The 19,375-nt window shown below is 40.3% G+C and overlaps 1 protein-coding gene across 2 annotated transcripts in view; it reads right to left on the bottom strand.

The window, feature by feature from the left end:
- Nucleotides 1-19,375, bottom strand: part of pebp4 (phosphatidylethanolamine binding protein 4) — a 53,311-nt gene that overhangs the window by 28,555 nt on the left and 5,381 nt on the right. For both annotated transcript variants that reach the window (XM_026186665.1, XM_026186666.1), the window contains one exon: nt 1,280-1,378. In XM_026186665.1, the coding sequence (XP_026042450.1) occupies nt 1,280-1,378 (99 nt within the window). The remainder of the gene's footprint in view (nt 1-1,279; nt 1,379-19,375) is intronic.

Below are 19,375 nucleotides of genomic sequence, written 5' to 3'. Positions count from 1 at the left end.
CACAAGTGACAGGAAATTGAATTGCTAGAGAAAATGTGCTCTGTCTGAGCACTTGAAAGACATTTGTTTATTCACAGCTAGTCGTGCAGCCAGGCAGACTTTATTGGCTTAAAAATAAGAAGCAAAGGTGATGCCTAATACAATTTTACAAAGTGCAAATCACTCCCTTTTTTTATATCATTGATGTATGTGAGAAATGTGAGGTAAATATTCATAGATTCCTTACAGTAAGCCAAAGTGTGGTTAAATAAACCAACTCTCACCAATGAGCTCAATCACAGAACGCACAGTCTACATCTACTGCAGGTTTTCCAGAATATACATCCCAAATACATCACATTTGGATCTTTAAATCAATGTGCCGTTTACTTCGTGTATGACCACGCCTTATAAAAACGAAATGGCAGCAGTGATACATCGCTGAAGCGTCTTTGTGTGCTTGTTTCTTAAACCACTAGTCTTAATCTACCGAGTTGATCTCCCGGTTACCGGGGGATTATAAAATGTCGGCAAACCTCTAAATATTTGAGGCAATCAACAACTCAACATGCATTTGGCGTTAGAATGCAAGAATGTGAAAACACACAAACGAACGGATAAAAAGGAGTGAAATATGAAGAGAAATAAGGGGATCGGAGCTGTGCCCATTTCGGGGGTGTAAAATATGGAGAAGTGTGGATCATTGGGGGAGCTGCTCTGCCTGGGGGAACAGATGAAGGGAGGACATTCTGCCAAGATCTCTCCACTGAAGGGGGAGCTGAGGGACTGGAGCTCTATGGGAGAAAAGAGTGTGCGCCTCGCATGCTGCTCTCCTCAATCTCGGTCTCACACGCCTGCATTGACACATCCCAGGCTCTCTGCAGCAGAGGGAAATTGCTGCTGACAGGGCCTTGCAAACTTTCACAGCCATTTAGAAAGACTTACTCCCACACTTTTGTCACAGGCATTTATTGCACAAGATACATGATATGAAAAATTAACATTTTTCAAACTTGGCATCCTTTTTTTGAACCAAGTTAGGCTTAAAAACCATTCATAATTTTTCAGCCTTACGATCGGCCCCAGTGCAGATGTAAACACTACACATGCCAAGTGAGACCCCGAGATTATGAAAATGCACAATTTTCAAGAAAATTTTTTTTTAAACAGCCACGCGCTACATCATAAATTTGTACCCCATGAGTTTCTAATCCAATAACAAACACGGCCTGTGTCACCATCACCAAAACACAAGTCTTGTTTTTCCTTAAAGCGGCGCAGTTTTTCAGTCTTAGCGTACCTGTATGTCCACGACCAACCAGTGCCTCCAGTAAGCAGATGTTGGCTTGCTGCGGTTTGGAGCATCAGGATCGACCATCACCAAGACGTACGTCTTTTTCTGCAAACAGAAGGAGATTCATATGTTATTGATTTATTTAACACAGACAAAGTGTTTACCGCAGTGCCATGCACACTGTGATTGGCCCAGAGGCACTTTGAGCAACAGCAGTACCTGATCCCTTCTGCTTTCTAAACAGCCATGTGCCGTTTGCACATTACGTCGCCCAAGGCTTGACAACTGGAGTTGGTTTAGATACTCAAAAACACACACTTTACTTTCTAAGCTTTACGTTACCCTATTTAATGCTGTGTGAATTCTTATTCTATTTATAAAATGTATGCAGACAGCAAACAAAGCCAGAAGGGTGGGTTTTCTTCTGTGTTAACAGTCTTAATTCAGCTGCCAAGGTTAAAGTGCTCAAAGTATGAAGAAAGCTGTCCTAAAAAGGCAATGATACACATTGGAATACAGTAGCTGTGCTAATCACAAACTTATTCTTCCAACAAGTGAGCTCTGTTCCTTCACAGTTATTCTTAAAACTTCATATCATTAATGTGACATCAACAAAATGACAACGTTTTGGATCCGATACCAAATCCTCTCGTTAACATATTCACAGTAACTTTCTGCCACTTACCAAGTATCTTTATACCCCTCAATCTGTCAATGGATAAAGTGAGAGAAAAAGCATCTTAACTAACACTTGATCACAGTTATTGGACGTTGACTTGGCGGCTTAATTGCCGGAAAATCTTCATTCTGTCTGTCCCTAAAAGTTAGAGAATTATGAGAGCAGATTGAATTATTGCGAGAGCACATTTGTCATCCCTGGTCTAGTGCCCAAAATCTGCCAGACCATATGATGGGCTTTTTTTATTTTGTTCACTTCCTCTACAAACAGAGACATTAATCAAGGCTGTTTCAATCCTCGCTGTCCCCCTTACTGTATATCGTGCTTCCTACAGAGGCAATACCATAATGCTATCAGCTTTAATACACAGAGAACAGATGCATCGTTTCTTACATTCTCACGTCGGCTGCCAAATAACACTGTTGGGAAAGTCGGTGCAGGAAAACATTTTCCATGTAAACATAAATCTTACATTTCTGTTTGTTGTGTCCTATCAATACATTCGTGCAGGCCTGTGAAAATTATCCTAAGCCGATGTACTTGAATGAGATAAAGAAGTAGTCGTGTATTTTTTCCGCAGATGCTCATTTTCAGAAGGATTCTCTGCCTACCTGACAAGCAGTAATAAGCGTAAACAACTAAGCCTAATAATAGGATAATACTGTAGTCTCAGTGATAGTGCCTGCAGGTAACATCCAGACACACCAGCAACAATAGAGCCTCCTCCACAGCCTGTCAAAAGTGACTCTATATCAGTGACCCCCCCGGGCAGCTTACCAACCATGACCTGTTGCCTTCTCAAGAGTTGTAATCCTCATTTGTACATATTTGCTACCAGGCAAAGAAACTGTGATAATGTAGTTACACTAATATTTAAGTCAGACCCTGATGCATTCAGAAATAACATGGTTTCTAACAACAGATGCACACACCACACACACGTGTGCACGTAGACACACACGCGTGCACACAATGACTAAAAAGGGGGGGGAATTTTAAGCATTTAAATTAAAAATGACCTCCAGTCACAATTACCATTGAAAGAAATTGCACTTCATTGGATATTTCACGAAGGTTACCATGGATGGAAAGACACCGAACGGGACAGGTTTAGTCTTCTGAATGCCAAATTTAGAACAACACTGAGAACATTTCACATTAATTTCCAACCGTAACAACAAAAACACCGCCTATTTATGGTGGGCACTGAATTTAAATGATTCCTGCATTTATTTCTTGCTCGAATTTCTACCTGTAAGAATCTGTCGGGTCCAGCTGGCATGGGCAGCAAATAATACAAGAAGCTCCCTCCCATGCTTGCACTTCACACATTGTGGCATGTACCCTTCTCTATTACGAGGACATTTTTTTTTCTCCATCTGTCAAAATCCACATTAATTACGCGCAGATATGTGCAAAAGACTCCGGGGAAAAACAGATGCATATTCTGCCATCTGAAATTATTTAGCGGTGCTCGAACAAACTAAACGTATATCAAAACATGTTTTAACGGGGGGCTAATTGTCATAGCTGTACACTGGGAGGCACACATTTTTAAAAACATGCTAGAGTTTCTCATTAGTATTAATTATTAGTAATATCTGAGCCATGCTGATAATTTAAAATTCACTTCTGCTGCTTATGATATCTATGACTGGTGACGGTTCATTTTCTATATTTTGGACAACACAAAAATTTACATAGTGTTTAAGTATTCAGTTTCTTCCATATACTTAGCTTATACTTATAATTAGACTTTGCACAAAGGTGAGAGGTCAGCAACCCACTCGGTTATTCTTTGTAATGGGTGCAGGCCTTGAAAAATGTCACAATATTCTCAGAGCTAAAGAAAGCAGAAGTGAAATCTGAAGAGGTGTTGGCCACAGACCACAGAGCTCCGTCAGGCCATTATACAAGTGGAGATGTGAGGGCCCCGGGTGCAAGCTGGAGGCGGGAAAAGATTGAGCTTGCATTCTCTTGGGATTAACCTCCCACTGCCTGCTGTGATCACAGCAAAACGGCCCATTGAGACCACACCTTGGATGCCAGGGGGGTGCAACGGACCCTGAAGTCAACTGGGCACCTCGTTAATGGCTACTGGTCAGTTGCAGAAAGGAAAAAGGGGGGGGGGGGGGGGGGGGCTGAATAATATACAAATTCTATACCTCTTTGTGATTTTATGTAATAGGAGTGTAAAGGTGATATTTGTTAAATTACATGTATGCCAATAGCATCGAATGGATATAGTATTTGCAAAGCAGGAGACGTCAAAGAACAAAGGCAGAGGAAATCTGGTGTCTCTCTGGATGCATACTGTATTACCTTTGAGTGAACTCTGCTGGGGATGAGAATCAGAAAGGATGGGTAATCGCTGCTCTCGTAGAGCCTGCCTGGGCTATCGAGCCCACTTCTGCTAACTGATGACACCACGGAGGGCGAGAGTAAGTTAGCGAGAGGGAGGGAGGAAGGAGAGGCCCCTCTGTGAGTTTACAAGTTCATGCTTTATCCCTGACCCAATCCCAAACTGTGTCGTCCGTGCAGCTGCCTATTAATACATCCTTCGCTTTATCCTCCCAGCTCTTCACTTCCTTCAGCCTCTGCGCACAGAACCTGTAACGTTTCATTAAATGGTCAACAGTGCTCACTGCTCGACCCCGAGCAAAGCAATGCATCGATCCCAAATCCTTGTTTAAGCAGCAAAAACACTTGAACTCATTTGGTAATTAACAGGTATCTGTGTTGTGATTAAGAGACGGCGATGGCTTAACAACCATCGACTGCAGCTTATAACGAGGTTCAAAGATCATTCTGTAAATACAGAAAAACAGGAACTGTAGAACACGACTGCAGAAGTAAATTTATCAGAGGGCAGAGAAAATGAGTCTCCACCTAATCAGCTGTTCTGTTCTTTGTACAACCAAACAAGATTAATGGCATTTTACTTACTGTGTATAAAACCATATCAAGTGAAGTCACAGAGAAAAGTTGAGTGGACTTTTACATTAGGGACACTGAGATAAGGTCTCCTTATAGAATCATGATAGCAGGGAGAGGGACAGACGGGTGAATGATGGGGAAGGTTAACAGTGGTAAGACTGTTGGGGTCAGAAGATGAGGTTCATACTGGTGACGAAGAGGTCAGAGGTCAGCCAGGCAGAAGTAATTGGATCCTTACCAGAAATATGTGGGACATACAGCCAAAGATTAGATGGAAAAGGAGCGCTGCAGCATTCACCTAGAGGTCGCTGACCTTACAGGTAAGGAGGCCCCTCATCGTCATTAATAGCAGCCCATCCCCCAATGTTCATCGGCAGAAGCTTGGGAACCTCATTTTCCTCACTGCTAGCAGCGTTTTAAAACCCTCTTCATAGTCAGCCATAGAGAGCACGCTGGTAATCTGCACCACAGGAATTGGGTGAAAGACAAAGAACATCAAACGATATCTTTTTTTGCAGCGATTAAACGGTCTTGTCATGTCTACAAAGACTCTAGGACCACTTTTACAGTTCACTTAAGGGAATGAGGTTGTTGAGCTGAATTATGGGTAATGTAGTATCCCAATGGGTGTTTTTTTGTTTGTTTTTTAAAATACAGACAATATATTTCCTTATGTGGCCTAAAATATCTGTCTGCCAGCTCTGGACTGAACATGGTTCTCCAATGGCAGCTCCGTACCAGACCATAGGAAGCTATGTTCCCGTCTACCTGCAAAGAGTACCTGTTGCCAGACAGTGTCCAAAGTGTGTGATACGTGGTTTGGTACTTCAGCCAGACACGGAGAGGAGCGAAGTTAGAAAAATGAAAAGTGTCCACTGCAGCAACTGTTTGTAGCTGTCTAAGGCTTTAAAAGATTCTTCATTCATCCATCCAATTAAATCCAAATCACAACAGTCCCCTTAAGGTACTTTATATTATAAAGGAACAAACCTCCAATAAAAACCCCAATAATCAGATGACCCCCTATGAGCAAGCACTTGGCGACAGCGGGAAAGAAAAACTCCTTTTTACCAGGAAGAAACCTTCACCAGAAATAGGCTCAATGAGGGGAAGCCATCTGCCCAGACTGGTGGTGGCCGAGGGAGGAAGACAGGACAAAAGACACACTTTAGAAGAGAGCCAGAGCTTAATAAGAACTAATGATTAAATACATAGTGTTGTGTAAACACACGGTGAGTGAAGAAGAAATACTCAGTGCACCAGCCCTATTGCAAGTCTGCAGCGTAACTAAGGGAAGGTTTAGGGTCACTTGATCCAGCCCTATCTATAATGAGCATGTCAAATCAACACTTCACCTCTTTTTCTGATTTATTAAAGCAGAGAAGAAGTTGTGAAATGCCACTTTCAGAATCAGAACTGGGTCTGGTTTTAAGGTGACCAACATCACACGTGTTGACATTATAACAGAAACAGTGTTGTTAAAAAAACAAAAACATAACTATAACACAAACAAAGTTCATCACTTAGCTTTTTGCATGTGCTTTGAATCTTCTCCTTAAACTATTACAAACAGTTATAAATAGTATAAATTCTCTGACTCACACTTGAAACTGACCTTTAAAGTCAGAGTTTCTATTTAAAAAACATTTGGTCATTTTGCTCTAATAACCTTTAGTACATATTTACTATATGGAAACATGACGCAGGTCATGTTTTTTTTTATAAAACATTTGCACTATAAGATATTATTTACACTTTAGGATATTTAAAAAAATCCTTGGCTCCTCCACTAATGTCTCGATCGTAGAATCCAGAGCATGATGAAACTAGACAGACAGAAAACCACTTCCTAAAATACAGCTTTATATCTCTACATGAGGTCATAAAACCCACAAGGTTCTTTTTAGATTACATCTAAACATAACCTAAAAAAAACAAGACCTTTGCATGTTTAGACACAGAAAGTTCTTGGTTTAAGGTTAGGCAAATTTTAAGGTTGTGACTAAATACCTTACAGGGGTATGAACAGAACTAAAATATTGTCTCAGCATGCTGCACTTTAATTTAATGTTTCTTTTTTGCCTCACTGTAAATGCTCACATTATGAACCCATACATGAACGTGGGGTTTAAATAAGTCTTAAGTTAGTAACTTTAACTACCAGATATCTTAGGTAGACAAAGTCAGCAACACATAAAGTCAATGCTTTTAGAAGTAACCTGAGTCCTGACACTATTATAAACTCTGATACTGGTAATAGTTTAAAACTCACATGGTTTATTGGCACAAATAAAGAATGCAAAGAGAACACCAATAGTTCTCTGTGTGTTCTTAAACGCCTCACACAGTGCGGGCTGCTCACTACCTCCAAACCTTCCTATTTTTAACTCAGCCTCCTCCCACACAGGAATGGAGTGTGAAGTGGCTTATAAATCCACACTTCGAGGAGCCACATGGTCAAAGCAAAGTCACATGTGGCTACAAACGCAGATTCTAGGCCTAAAGACAACATAGCTACTAGATGGCCGCTAAGTAGCTAAACAGATGAGTGAGCGAGCTATGAGGAGGTTGCAGTTCAAGGGGACTGAGTGGAATATGAAACACAAGTTTACATAATTGCATAATCACGTTTTCTGCTTGAGCATAAAAATATGCTAATATGGTATATTTGAATCTAATTAGCACATGGCGCAAGGCAATACGAGACAATGCAATTACATTCATAGCCTATAGTCCACCTAATAAATGTTACTACAGTGTGTGTTATTCAAGAGTCCTGAACAATGTGCATTATTTCAGCCTCCAAAACCACAAATGAGCAGCTCTTGGATAAACTCTGGAAATTTTTAAATTCAGCCTAGCCTGAACTTTGTTTATAAAGCCTTGCACTTCTGGTGTGAACTTTGTAACTACTATGAAGCCATAGCTAACAGTAAGATAGTTCACAGTCTGATTGAAGCTTGAGGGGGTGAAGGAATTAGTAGCAGCCTAGGGAACCATTTCTGCATTTCTCTCAACACTGAAGACTTCTTTCACCGCACCATGCTTGCGAACACAGCCGTGCTCATGTTAAGCTTATTAGTCACCCTGGATGCGATCTTGCTAGCTGAGGCTTTCAACACTTTCTACTGGTGGTTTTACACACATACACCTACTCACTGTCATGAAAGCATTTCTGCAAATGCACATGCTCAGACACAGCAACAACCACTAACAGGTATTCTGAAGAAACATGGGGCCAGGTGCTTGGATGCGAGCATGAGATCCAACTAGTGCTAAATGAGGCAAGAGGGAAATATTTCTGTCATGTAGTTTGGCTGCCAAGAACACGCAGTCAAACGGGGCAAATTACCTCACTGGACTCATATCCGTAATTAATCTGTCAAGCATGTCGCACGCTGAGAGTCAGATCTATTTTACCAGCAAGTGCTGCCTGAGAAAGTTAAAGGTGAGATCACTGTAATTATTTCTCCTGGATTTGGAAATCTAAATCAAGCACTTTAAGGTAATTGGTGGATGAAAAGTAAAACAATGCAGATCTATTTTGGATTTGCTAATAGTGTAAACGCAACCCAAAAACAGCAGGTTTGCACACATGATGTGAGATTTCAATTCTATAAACAATTGAAGCTCTTATTTAATCTTTATTTTAACAATCAAGTTTATCCTGGTAGGCACATTTTATTTATTTTAATGTTTGGGAGGAGATGAGGGGAAAAAAAATTAACATTACTGTTTTTGTTTTAACAGAACAATTGTTTTGGTCTCCCGTCATCTAACGCCACATGTTCAAGTTCTCAAGACAGGCGATTAATTGCGCATCGTGGTGGTAAAATAAATTGTAAGGTTACAACGGTTACACTTCATGATGAACCATCATGCAGCAGACAAGAGTCTGAAGATGTTGGGAAACATGCTGCCTTGAAGGGAGACTAGTTGTAAGCACTCTGACACCCCATTCCTATTTGGCCATCGGAGCTGTTAAAGGTGTCAGGGCTGTTCACAGGCACTGCATGTTTCACCAGCCAAGATGGCTTCCACATTTTTTCTATCATGATTAATTATGGTTTCTGATGGTAGTACAGTGAGAAAGTGTAAATTATTCCCACATTTTCTTGTGCCCTCCGTTCAGTCACTGTTGTGTAGGAAGATGCTATTGACGCCATTCATGGATGGCGACCAAAAGGCATCTACATGGGGTGGCAAACTCTTGTGCCTATTAAGGGGTGGAAGTGGTGGTGGTGGGGTGCTTGGCGTGTGGGCTGAACCTAGTCCAGACTGCCAGTTGACAGGGCCGGATTTTCCAGTATGGAAGAGTCTTGTTTCAGTGGGCGAAGCTGGGTGTTGGGAGACTGGGAGAGAGGACTGCCCAGGGCTTGGAAGCTTGAAACTGAATATTTCAAACAGACAAGCACCGTCTGTGTTCCAGTGTCACCAGCCCACCCGTCTGACAATCAGGTCCATGTCATCATGGGCTCTGAGTAATTCAGGGAGCACTCATATCACCTTAGAAGATATGGTGATTTCAGACGTCAGAGCAGTCAGCGGCAGAAATAGCACCGAATGATATTCAGCACGAAGTATGGAAGACAGTAAAGTACAGTAAAAATGTTCACCTACAGGCAAAAGCGTTAAAACCACAGAACAGCAAAAGCTTGGTGAAATGCAACCACAATGCTGTGCTTTGCTTTGAATCCTTAAGAAAATGCACAATGTAGTCTTCAAAAACACACACACACACACACATATCCTGCGTACCCAGCACAGAAAATCCTTAGTTTTGGAGAACTGGTTGAAATAAAATAATTCGTCTGACAGATCATTTTGTGCGTGCTGATATATTTAGTGCTGTCAGAGAGGACATCACAGAGAATGGCACTTACATCACAATGCAAAAACTGTTATCAGAGGAGGTACAGGTTTATGGTTCAAGGGCTCGTCCATTCATAGAGAACAAGCTCAGCCTCTCTGCCTGACACACTGATAAAGACAGCACAAATAAAACAGCTCCACAGCTCCATCTTTGCCTCTCCCCAAGGGAATAATATATCACCCATCTGAATGTGGCACATATTGAATCATTTCCAGCGTTGATGATTCATTTGAATAAATCAGCCTTTTTTATTTTGCCAACTTGAACTGATAGTGAAATAAGGAAAACTGAAGTAACATTGTTAGATGTGAGGAAGGACAGGTGTTAGAGTGTTCTATAGGACTGGTAATCCTAATCCCCTTTCAAGCAACAATTAATGACTGCAGCAATAATCTCCGCATATATGTTCCTGCAATTCCTTTTTAACTGTCAACCATAACCTGCCTAGCTCACATAGACGAAATCCAGGGGGATATGTCGCTGCAGGCAGATAGGATCTTATCCTGGATTTGCATAGATAAATGCACAGCAATAACTCGTGCAGGGACAGATATGGTTTTGACCTGCGATGTGTCATCCATCTGACCATGCACTATTGACCGAACCTGCTCTCGGGAGTTTCGAAAGAAACCGCCGGGCCAGAAAAAGAGGTCCGCACGTTATCTGCATTAATTCTTAACAAATATCAAATATTTAAAGTGGAAAGAAAAATTAAATATGGAAGCTTCCCAAACAAAAACTTTCAATGTCTTCCACAAAAAAAGCTACGGATACACAGGATCAGCCTATCGGCAAATATGAAAAATCAGCAGCTTGTGCAATGAAAGGGTTATATCCGTATTCAAGCTAAGAGACATACTCTAACATACACAGACACAAATCCTGTTGAGCTGAGCTGAGCAGAGATACCCTACCAGCCCTCCAAGGCACAATTAGGATTTCACGGGGGGAAGAAATCTACATTCCTGCACACATGAAAAAAGTCCTTTCTCCCTCCTCACAACAATATCAACTTTTTACTCAAGGAAAAACCTGAAGCACCACTCGATAGGATTTGGACAAAGAAATATAAAAAAAAACAAAGCCAGGAAAAAAAAATATCTAAATTTAAGCTGCAGTTGTTAAAAAAAAAAATATTATGGTTGCGGAAAATCCAGTCCTAAGCCTCCCAGTTCCAATCAATTTCTTCTATTCTGCGTGCTATGAAAAGAAGCTACCACTCATAGTTTGTTTGAAGTGGAGCTTTGCTACGTTCAACAACATTTATCTGGATACCCTCAGCGCATGATTTTAACACCTGTCAGACATTTAGTCCAAGTACAAGAGGTCATGTAGCTGTTTGAATATGAAAAGAGATAAACCAAAACAATACATTCCATTCCACAAGCCACAATCCTAATAACTGCACAGATTCACGGGAACACAGTCAAGTCATTAGGACAGGAACATACAGCATGTTCTCTGTGAGAGTCTCAATGATCACTGTCTGTTGTGTCTTTCCTGTCCAGTAATATCTGTCAGGAACCTACATAAAAATTTTATTGTTTCGTAAGCAGCAAATGCATTTCCTGAAACCTATATCTGCATGTTAAATGTAACAACACAGTTCAGAGTTCTTCTTCTTTTGGGAAGAGAAAACATTTATAATGAGTCATCAGTGTTTTATTACAATCTAGATCAGCGGTCCCCAACCCCCGGGCCTCGGACCGGTACCGGTCCGTGTGTCGTTTGGTACCAGGCCGCGAAAGATGAGGCTCAGGTGTGAAATGTACAGTTTTCAGGGTTTTTATAAGTTTTCAGCGTTATTTTGTTATCGTTTTGATCGTTAACTCTGTTTTCCTGGGTCTTTTCATGTGCGTTATGAATAAATCTTCTTTTTTTCGGTACCGGTACTAGTTTTATTTTGTTGTATTTATCCGCGACACATTAAAGGCCGGTCCGTGGCACAAAAAAGGTTGGAGACCGCTGATCTAGATCATTAGTTTCATTGTAAATGATCCATTGTTCAGCGACATAACAACACTATTACGCTCTTTTCATGCCGTGTTGTATATGATCTGGAATTGTGCTCTGCAATCAAATCTCTACATAAATGCATACAATTTAAGAGATTAGAGTTATAACAGTTACTATACTCATAACTGATGTGTCATTATCGCAAATAAGTCGGCAACTGGTCTCATAAATAAGTTTTTTGTAGGGCTGTTTGATATAACGATATATATCGGATGACGATATAAAAACGTCTATCGTTTCATTTTACGCTATCGTTTGTTTCGTGGTGTTGCAAAATAAACTCTTTACAGCAATATTTTTTCATTGTTTTGATGGTCACTGTAGTGGCTATATTAATTTCTTAAAGTTCTCTCTTTCTCTTAGGACGGACAAGCGCCTGTTTTTATGCGTTGTGTTAGCAACAACGACGGTAAAACCATCGCGTGTCCGCTTGTTTATGTTCCACATAAACCTTTCACAATAAAGCTCAAGATCCTGTTGAGACTTTTCAAAATAAACTGAATCACGTGAAAGAGCAGATTATTTACGGATGAGAAGTAAAAGAGAGCCGCCAGGTGCTAAAAAATAAACCTTAGACTCAAACGTTAGAACAGGCTTTTCCCCGCAGCACACCGTGTAATAAATACTCACAAAGAAAACGGCGGCTGTTACAACTTATGTCTAAAAATGTATAGTTTCATACATCGGTTAAAACACTCGACTCCAGCTACATGACGCGCAGCTGGAAACACTTCCCGCAAGTCAAGCTGCCCGAGAGTCACAGAATTTACAAAAATGTTACATTTTTGTGATTTATATCGTTATCAGACAATAGAATTCTTATATCGGGATATGAAATTTTGGTCATATCGCACAGCCCTAGTTCTTTGAGTCATTTTTCAAGCTAATCTACCCAAACTAGTCAAGATTCTGTTTCTCAGGAGAAAGTATTTGCCGCATTGATTTATGTGATGTCCAAATAACCCAAATAACACAGTTTGTCTGTCTGTTTGTCAGCAGTCAAGCAGTCCAGTTTTCAAGATGCCATGTTTACATTTTGTGAGATGGTAGACACCAATAACAGCTTGAGCTGATTTAATTTAGGTGACAATCGGGTCATGGTTAAGGTCACGCCCTTTGGAGGGAGTTGTGCTCTCTGAGTGCTCTTGTTACAAAATATTTCGTGCCATGTATGTGTGACAAACAACACCTTTTTTTTATGTGTCATCACTCTAAAACGACACACACACACACACATAGGCCATGAGTGACCTGTTTTTTTACCCCGTATGCAGATATGTGGTATCAGGTCAGCTACACTGCACCATAAAGGAGAACTTTAATATTCCCTCAGCAGTAACACTTAAAGGTTTTGTGGTCAAAGCTTCGCATTTATTCGTTCATTTTTTCCCTTCCCCTCACCCAGTTGTGGCAGAGGGCTCTCCCTCTGCTGGAGGTTTCTTCCCGTTAAAAGGGAGTTTTTCCTTCCCACTGTCACCAAGTGCTTGCTCATAAGGGCTCATCCTATTATTGGGTTTTCTTTCTGTATTATTGTATGGTTTTTGCCTTATATATAAAGCACCTTGAGGTGACTGTTGTTGTGATTTGGTGCTATATAAATAAAATTCAACTGAATTGCATTCCTAATGCCCCACTTCAAAAATAGTACAAGTACCGTGAGAAAATATAAGCCCCTTCCTGATTTCTTGGTTTTTGCATATTAGTCATACTTAATGTTTCAGATCATCAAACAAATTTTAATATTGGTCAAAGATAACCCGTGTGAATACAAAATGCCATTTTTAAATGATGATTTCATTCATTAAAGGAAAAAACCTATTCAAACCCATCCGGTCCTGTCTGAATTTAACCACATCTTTAAAAAAAATGTTGACCACAATGTCACATTTAACTTTGACACACATTAAGCTAAATACCACGATGACAATGGATGGTCAAAGACTTCAGTTACAATGAATATCTCCAAGTGTAAACTCTTAGCTCTCCTGATGAGATCTGGCAACACTAATGCCCTCAGGCACATCCATAGAGCATTATGCCAAGTAAGGACATTAGCAATACTCAAGTTTGACCAGGACCTTTTAGTTGGCCGGCTTGTTAAGTGGTGTTTTAAGGAAAAAACACATTTTAACTGTCACAACTGATTCTCAGATTTGTGTCGCGTCTGAAGAAAAGGTTAAGCACATCATCTATCTGAAAATGCCCAAATCTGCAGTCAGGCATAAACTTGGCACCCAGATATATCATGCCATCACTACGCTTCGGTTTTCTCATTATCCATACCTCTTATGACATTCACAGAAAGAAACAAAGCATCCTGCCAACACCTACTCTGTGAGAGAGCTCTTTCAGTTCAGCTCAAAAGCTGAGAGCTCCAAACCTCCACACCACAGTGTGGGCAGTGCTGGCAGAGCCATGTGCCTAAGAACACTGACTGAGTGCAACAGTTGGACTAATAACAGAACAAAAAAATAAAAGTAAAATGGACGCACAGCGGGGACAGCCACAGCTCCACAGATGAGAAGCAGGTCGACTTCTGCCCACCTCCCTCTTTATGAGGAGCGGAAGGTGTCCACAATGCTTCTGAGGTCTTAGTGCCATGAGGGGCGGTGAGCTTGCAGCTTCAGCCACTTCAGGGTAAAGCAAATCACTTTAATATGTTAAGAAGATTAAGCTGGATAAATGTCTAGATACATTTTTTGAAAAGCCACGTAAATCTCTAGTGTTTTTATTTGGGGAGGGGCGGCATGTGAGTCAGTTGAGACGATCAACACAAACCCACCAAAACGCAACGCTATTGGGTGGAAAAAATTGGGCTTATTTGAGATTTTGCATTTTAAGCTTCTTGAATCTAAGACCATCCCACCTCTTTCTTATTATTTTTAACACCAACCTTTGGGACAACAAAACTAGGAAAGGGGGGAGAGGAAAAAACAAACAAAAAAAAAACACTGGTCACAGTTTCATGTGCTCTCTCGGCTTAGGCTCAGCCGTCTTATCTTGCTTATGCTGATTTTATAGCTTTAATTGTGCAGGTCAATGTTTTCCTTGAGACTGTTAATCTGCTGATAGCATGTAAAAAAAGAAATGCACAACAAAACCGAAAAAACAAAGGTTAAAGTTCAAGTTCTTTAAAATGTAGGCAGCTGAAGGCCTTTTCAGGATCGGTTTTCAGGTAAATCATTAAAGTCACATTGATTAATTTGAAGCGAGTGCATACTAAATGTGGGACGGATGACTGACTTTCTTTGCTATCTTAAGAATTAGCAGTCTGAGGGTGTCCGCCTGTCAGCTCGCTGTGTTAGAAACACTGAGTGTGAAAATGAAAGGGCGAAATGGAACAAATAATGTAAAGGGATTAACAAATCATTTGCATAACATTTTCTCTGCTTCCAAACTACAGGGTAAGGAAATTGACATGGAAGACAGTTTTATCATTCCCTCAGATCAATCGACGCGCCAATGGACCTGACTGCAACGACAGCGAGCAGCCTTCTAATGTCAAATGCAACCTAACTTACCTCAAAAAGCAGTGAAAAAAAAGGAAAGTGTAACTAAACAAGTTGGGAGAAACGAGAAACACTAGAAGAACATTCTCCAAAAAACTTAAATAGAGTCTGTCTTTGAAAAGATACTTTGCCTGAGCCAAACATGTATTAACCTGTTTTTTTTTCTTCTTACACTCTTTCTCCCCATCTCGAGTTTAAGACAATAAGACCACTGGGGAGATGAAGGGGATGGCATTATGGAGAGTTAAGCATTATGAGCAGCCCCGAAGCTGTTCTTAAAGAAGGTGAATCAGAGGATTGGGACACAACTGTAACTAAACCCCTGTGCCGGACCACAAATGAGAAGCACAAAACATTTTGGGCAAAATGCCACTAAGCCAAGCTTCTGGGTCTTAAGTAAACTTCACTTGATCACTTATAACTTTGCGATTACTTAGTCGTAAAACAAAAGAAGCTGTCCAAGAAAAGGGGGGGGAGTCAATTACCTCAGTTTCACACATAGGCACCTCAGTAAATCTGTCTGGAAAGTTTCAAGTCTCTAGTCACCCTTTTTATATTTAAGACGCAATATTCTACGACTAAGTATCCAAAGGAAAGTTTCTAGTTTATTCTACCTCCGCTCCCCCCCCCCAGCTGGACAGAACACATTAAGGAAAATGTGCAAGTTTCTCACTGTGTCAAAGCACAACCGAGTCGTCTGCAGATCTTACAGTGATTCTCTGGCAAATGTTAGGTTTCTGTGGCTCATATAAATAGAAATTTAATCTTGTATGTTTGTCTAAGTATCCACAGCAGACACACTTCCCATGCGGATTATGAATCTCTGAACAGATCTTGCAGTCAATGTATATGAACCGACAAGAGAGCGAGAGAGAGAGTTTCTGTGTGAATATTGAATAATAATGAGGCAGCACAGGTTCAGGTGGTATTTTTATTAAAGACCTGCTGCTTCGCTAAGTCGTCGCTATTACCTTTGCGCTGAGGCAAGTTTGAATCTAATTAACGAATTTCACAACTGTCGCCCATTGTCTTCAGTTGTTACGTTTTTAAAAATGAACGACAGCCTTTATTTCTCCTGCCAAGAAAAAAATTGACTTTTAAAAACAAACAAATAAAAAAAAAGTCCAATCAATATAAAAGAAAAGTTCCTCTTAAATGTATGTTGGTAGGTTGAGCTGGCTTTAGATTTTAGGGCTTTGGTCAAACCGTGAATCATTTTCTCAAATTCAGCTTGCCTGCTTATAAGCCTGACCATTGTCAGTGGTAAGAGCATACCAGAGCTTCTTTAATCTGTTCTTATCCTCCCATTGATAACACAATACATTTTCATGGTAATTGAAATCATATTTTACTCACAGCCACTATATACAAGTACTGCTGCCTACGCTCTTAGAGCAAACGTAAGGTGAAGGAATGCCACGCTACTGCAACAACAGGGTACAAAGAGTAGTTAAAAAAACGAATATACTATCATTACAGTGGATGGAAAAACAAAGGAAAAGGTGGTAGAAATGAAAAATAAAAATAAGTAAAAATGAGATATACAGGTGTCAGGTACAGTCTACATATAATTTCAAATAAACTGTTCTTTGTTCTTCAGACTTGCCAAATGAGGGCAAACCTTAAACCTCGCGGCTTCCTGTATAACTACCTCTGTTTTCACCTGTAGCGGTCCACATGCCACACACATGCTCCGTGAGGTGCAAATTATTTTTCTTCTGTGCGAGGAGGAGGTTTATTGCCTCGCTTCATCGCAATAAATATGCATCATCAATCCAGTACTCCTAGTAGCACAAGGTTGGAATTCTTCCCCTCTTTAGAAGCTTGTGTGAATCATACATGTTGTGTAGTAATGGGCTGTGTCTGAATGGAGCGGGATACGGGTCAGCTTAACGGGGTGTTATGATGACAAAGGGGAACATTAGTTAAGGAAATAAACTCCCTGAATCCCAGCCAAACAGGCTGATTTTAATCCAGCAGAGCCAAAAACACCCACCCGATGACAATGAATATGCAATTAGATGGTACATGTTTCACTAACTGACCCTCAACTTCATATAAAAAGTGCAGGAAGTGCCATGTTGGTTCAGCTAGATGTGCATCTTCTAGATTCTCTGCTGAATCAAGGCCATCACCTACGGAAAATAAAAACCCTTATCTCGCCGCTATCACATCCCCAACATGAAGACCTATCAGGAATCCTGCATGGGTGGACATGTAGGCTTTCCTAGGAATGACAGGGTCTGTTAGAGAGGAACCCCACCCTCGCTTTCTCCAGCATGCCAACACAGAGGAGAGTGGGCAGCGCTGAGACGGCAGCCTGCCGTGGGCACTGCCAGGCTTAAAGCTGCCCTGTCGTCATCAGAGGCTTGCAGAAAAGAACACTGAGATTCACCAAAAAAAGAGGAGGGGGATCGTTGCATTTAAATCCTCTCTCAACGCCCCCACATGTTTTAGCAAAGCATAAAAATCATTCACGGAAAGAGAGAAAGCGAAAAAGAAAAAAGATAGAGGGAAATAGAGAGGAAACAGCTATTAGCAGCAGTAAGCAAGCTCAAGAGATCATAGTGAGGCAGCTCTAATCGCAGTAATGGTTTAAACCCTCATTCCATCCACCAGATGCAAGAAATGTCTACCCAAAAACAAGGCTTTGAAATCCCCCATGTCTAAGAATGTGCCCTGTGGCTATGGTCCTTACTAAAAAAAAAAAAGAAAAGAAAAACAACTCTAAAACTGTCTCCAATTTTGGAGTAACTATGTGGTAAAGATAGCAGTCCTGTGGCCTGTGTTGTTTACACAAACTACATCAATGAAAAATGACCATCGAAATAAGAGTAAAAAAAAAAATCGTTTAAATAAAACGTACCACACATTAGCGTCAGTAATAACAAGCATGACAAGGCTTACGGATGCACAAAAGAGCATCTAAAATAAATAATTGAATTAATTGGTTCATTAAAAAAAAAACACAGGACAAACATGTCCTTCAGATTTAAACAAAATAGTCAAACTGTGTAACATTAGTGCGAGCAGGCTTTGTATGTCACTTATTCCTTAGTGCCTTTAGATCTTACATTACTTAGTTGAATTAATAGCAGCCAGTGATATAGGTGTAGACATGTGCACGTATAAATCTTTGGTACTTCACTGGAAGTAAAAACAGAAGACCAGAAGTTTATCCGAGGGCTGAATTAAGACCCATGGGAAAGGCTTCTTACCTGCTTTTTAAAAACACGTGTAAGGACATGTATAAATGTAAAAACCTTTTTTTTTTAACTTTCCATAATTAAAAACAAAACGACTACAATAAATCCAATCTGCCTTGTTACAAATGGTCAATAAAGCCTGAAATAAACCAGGACAGAATTCACTTAAAGGCTCTCTTGTTGTGCCAAAATGCACGCCTGGGTGACCTGCAACACAGCAAAATATGCAGTTTTAAATCCTTTTCATATAATAAATGCTTTCATTTTCACTCTTGCTTTACTCTTTCCTGTAAGCACAGCTCTATTTCAAAGGTTTTCTGTCCTCAGGCAAGTTTGCTGGTTCTCCAAAGAGCATTTATCTACATGATGAACTCACTATTGCTTTCTGCGAATCAAAACTTCCTAAAAGCATTTTGGCATTTGCAGCAGATATTAATATCGACTGAAACAACAACAGTTTAGATTTGAAATAGGACGACTTGAATTTTCTTTTTCTGAAATTTGGTTAGGAAACTTTTTAAAGCATAAACTTGAATTCTTCATAATGACCACCTGGTAAAGTGCATACACATTGATATTTAGCAACGGTAGCAAAATGTTACTTTAAAACGTGTTATACAGTGCATACAGAGATCTGACTCACAGACCTCTGATGCATGACCCACAGTACATAAGGGTGAAGATAATAAAGATATCAATATAATCACGTATGTGGAATATGTGCTAAATTTGAGGAATGAATTAGGTTATAAGTGTAAAGTAATGACCTTCTTTCCTAATTGATCCCAATCATAAGGTGACTGCACTGTGTATTTTGTATATTACAACTGGAGTACAGTCGAGAAAAGCCAAACTATAATGACCAATTGCTTATTACTACTC

This window comes from Astatotilapia calliptera, chromosome 12 (assembly GCF_900246225.1).
Source record: "Astatotilapia calliptera chromosome 12, fAstCal1.2, whole genome shotgun sequence".
Classification (NCBI taxonomy): domain Eukaryota; kingdom Metazoa; phylum Chordata; class Actinopteri; order Cichliformes; family Cichlidae; genus Astatotilapia; species Astatotilapia calliptera.
The sequence above is the reverse complement of the archived record's forward strand: the minus strand, read 5'-3'. Positions and strand labels throughout refer to the sequence as shown.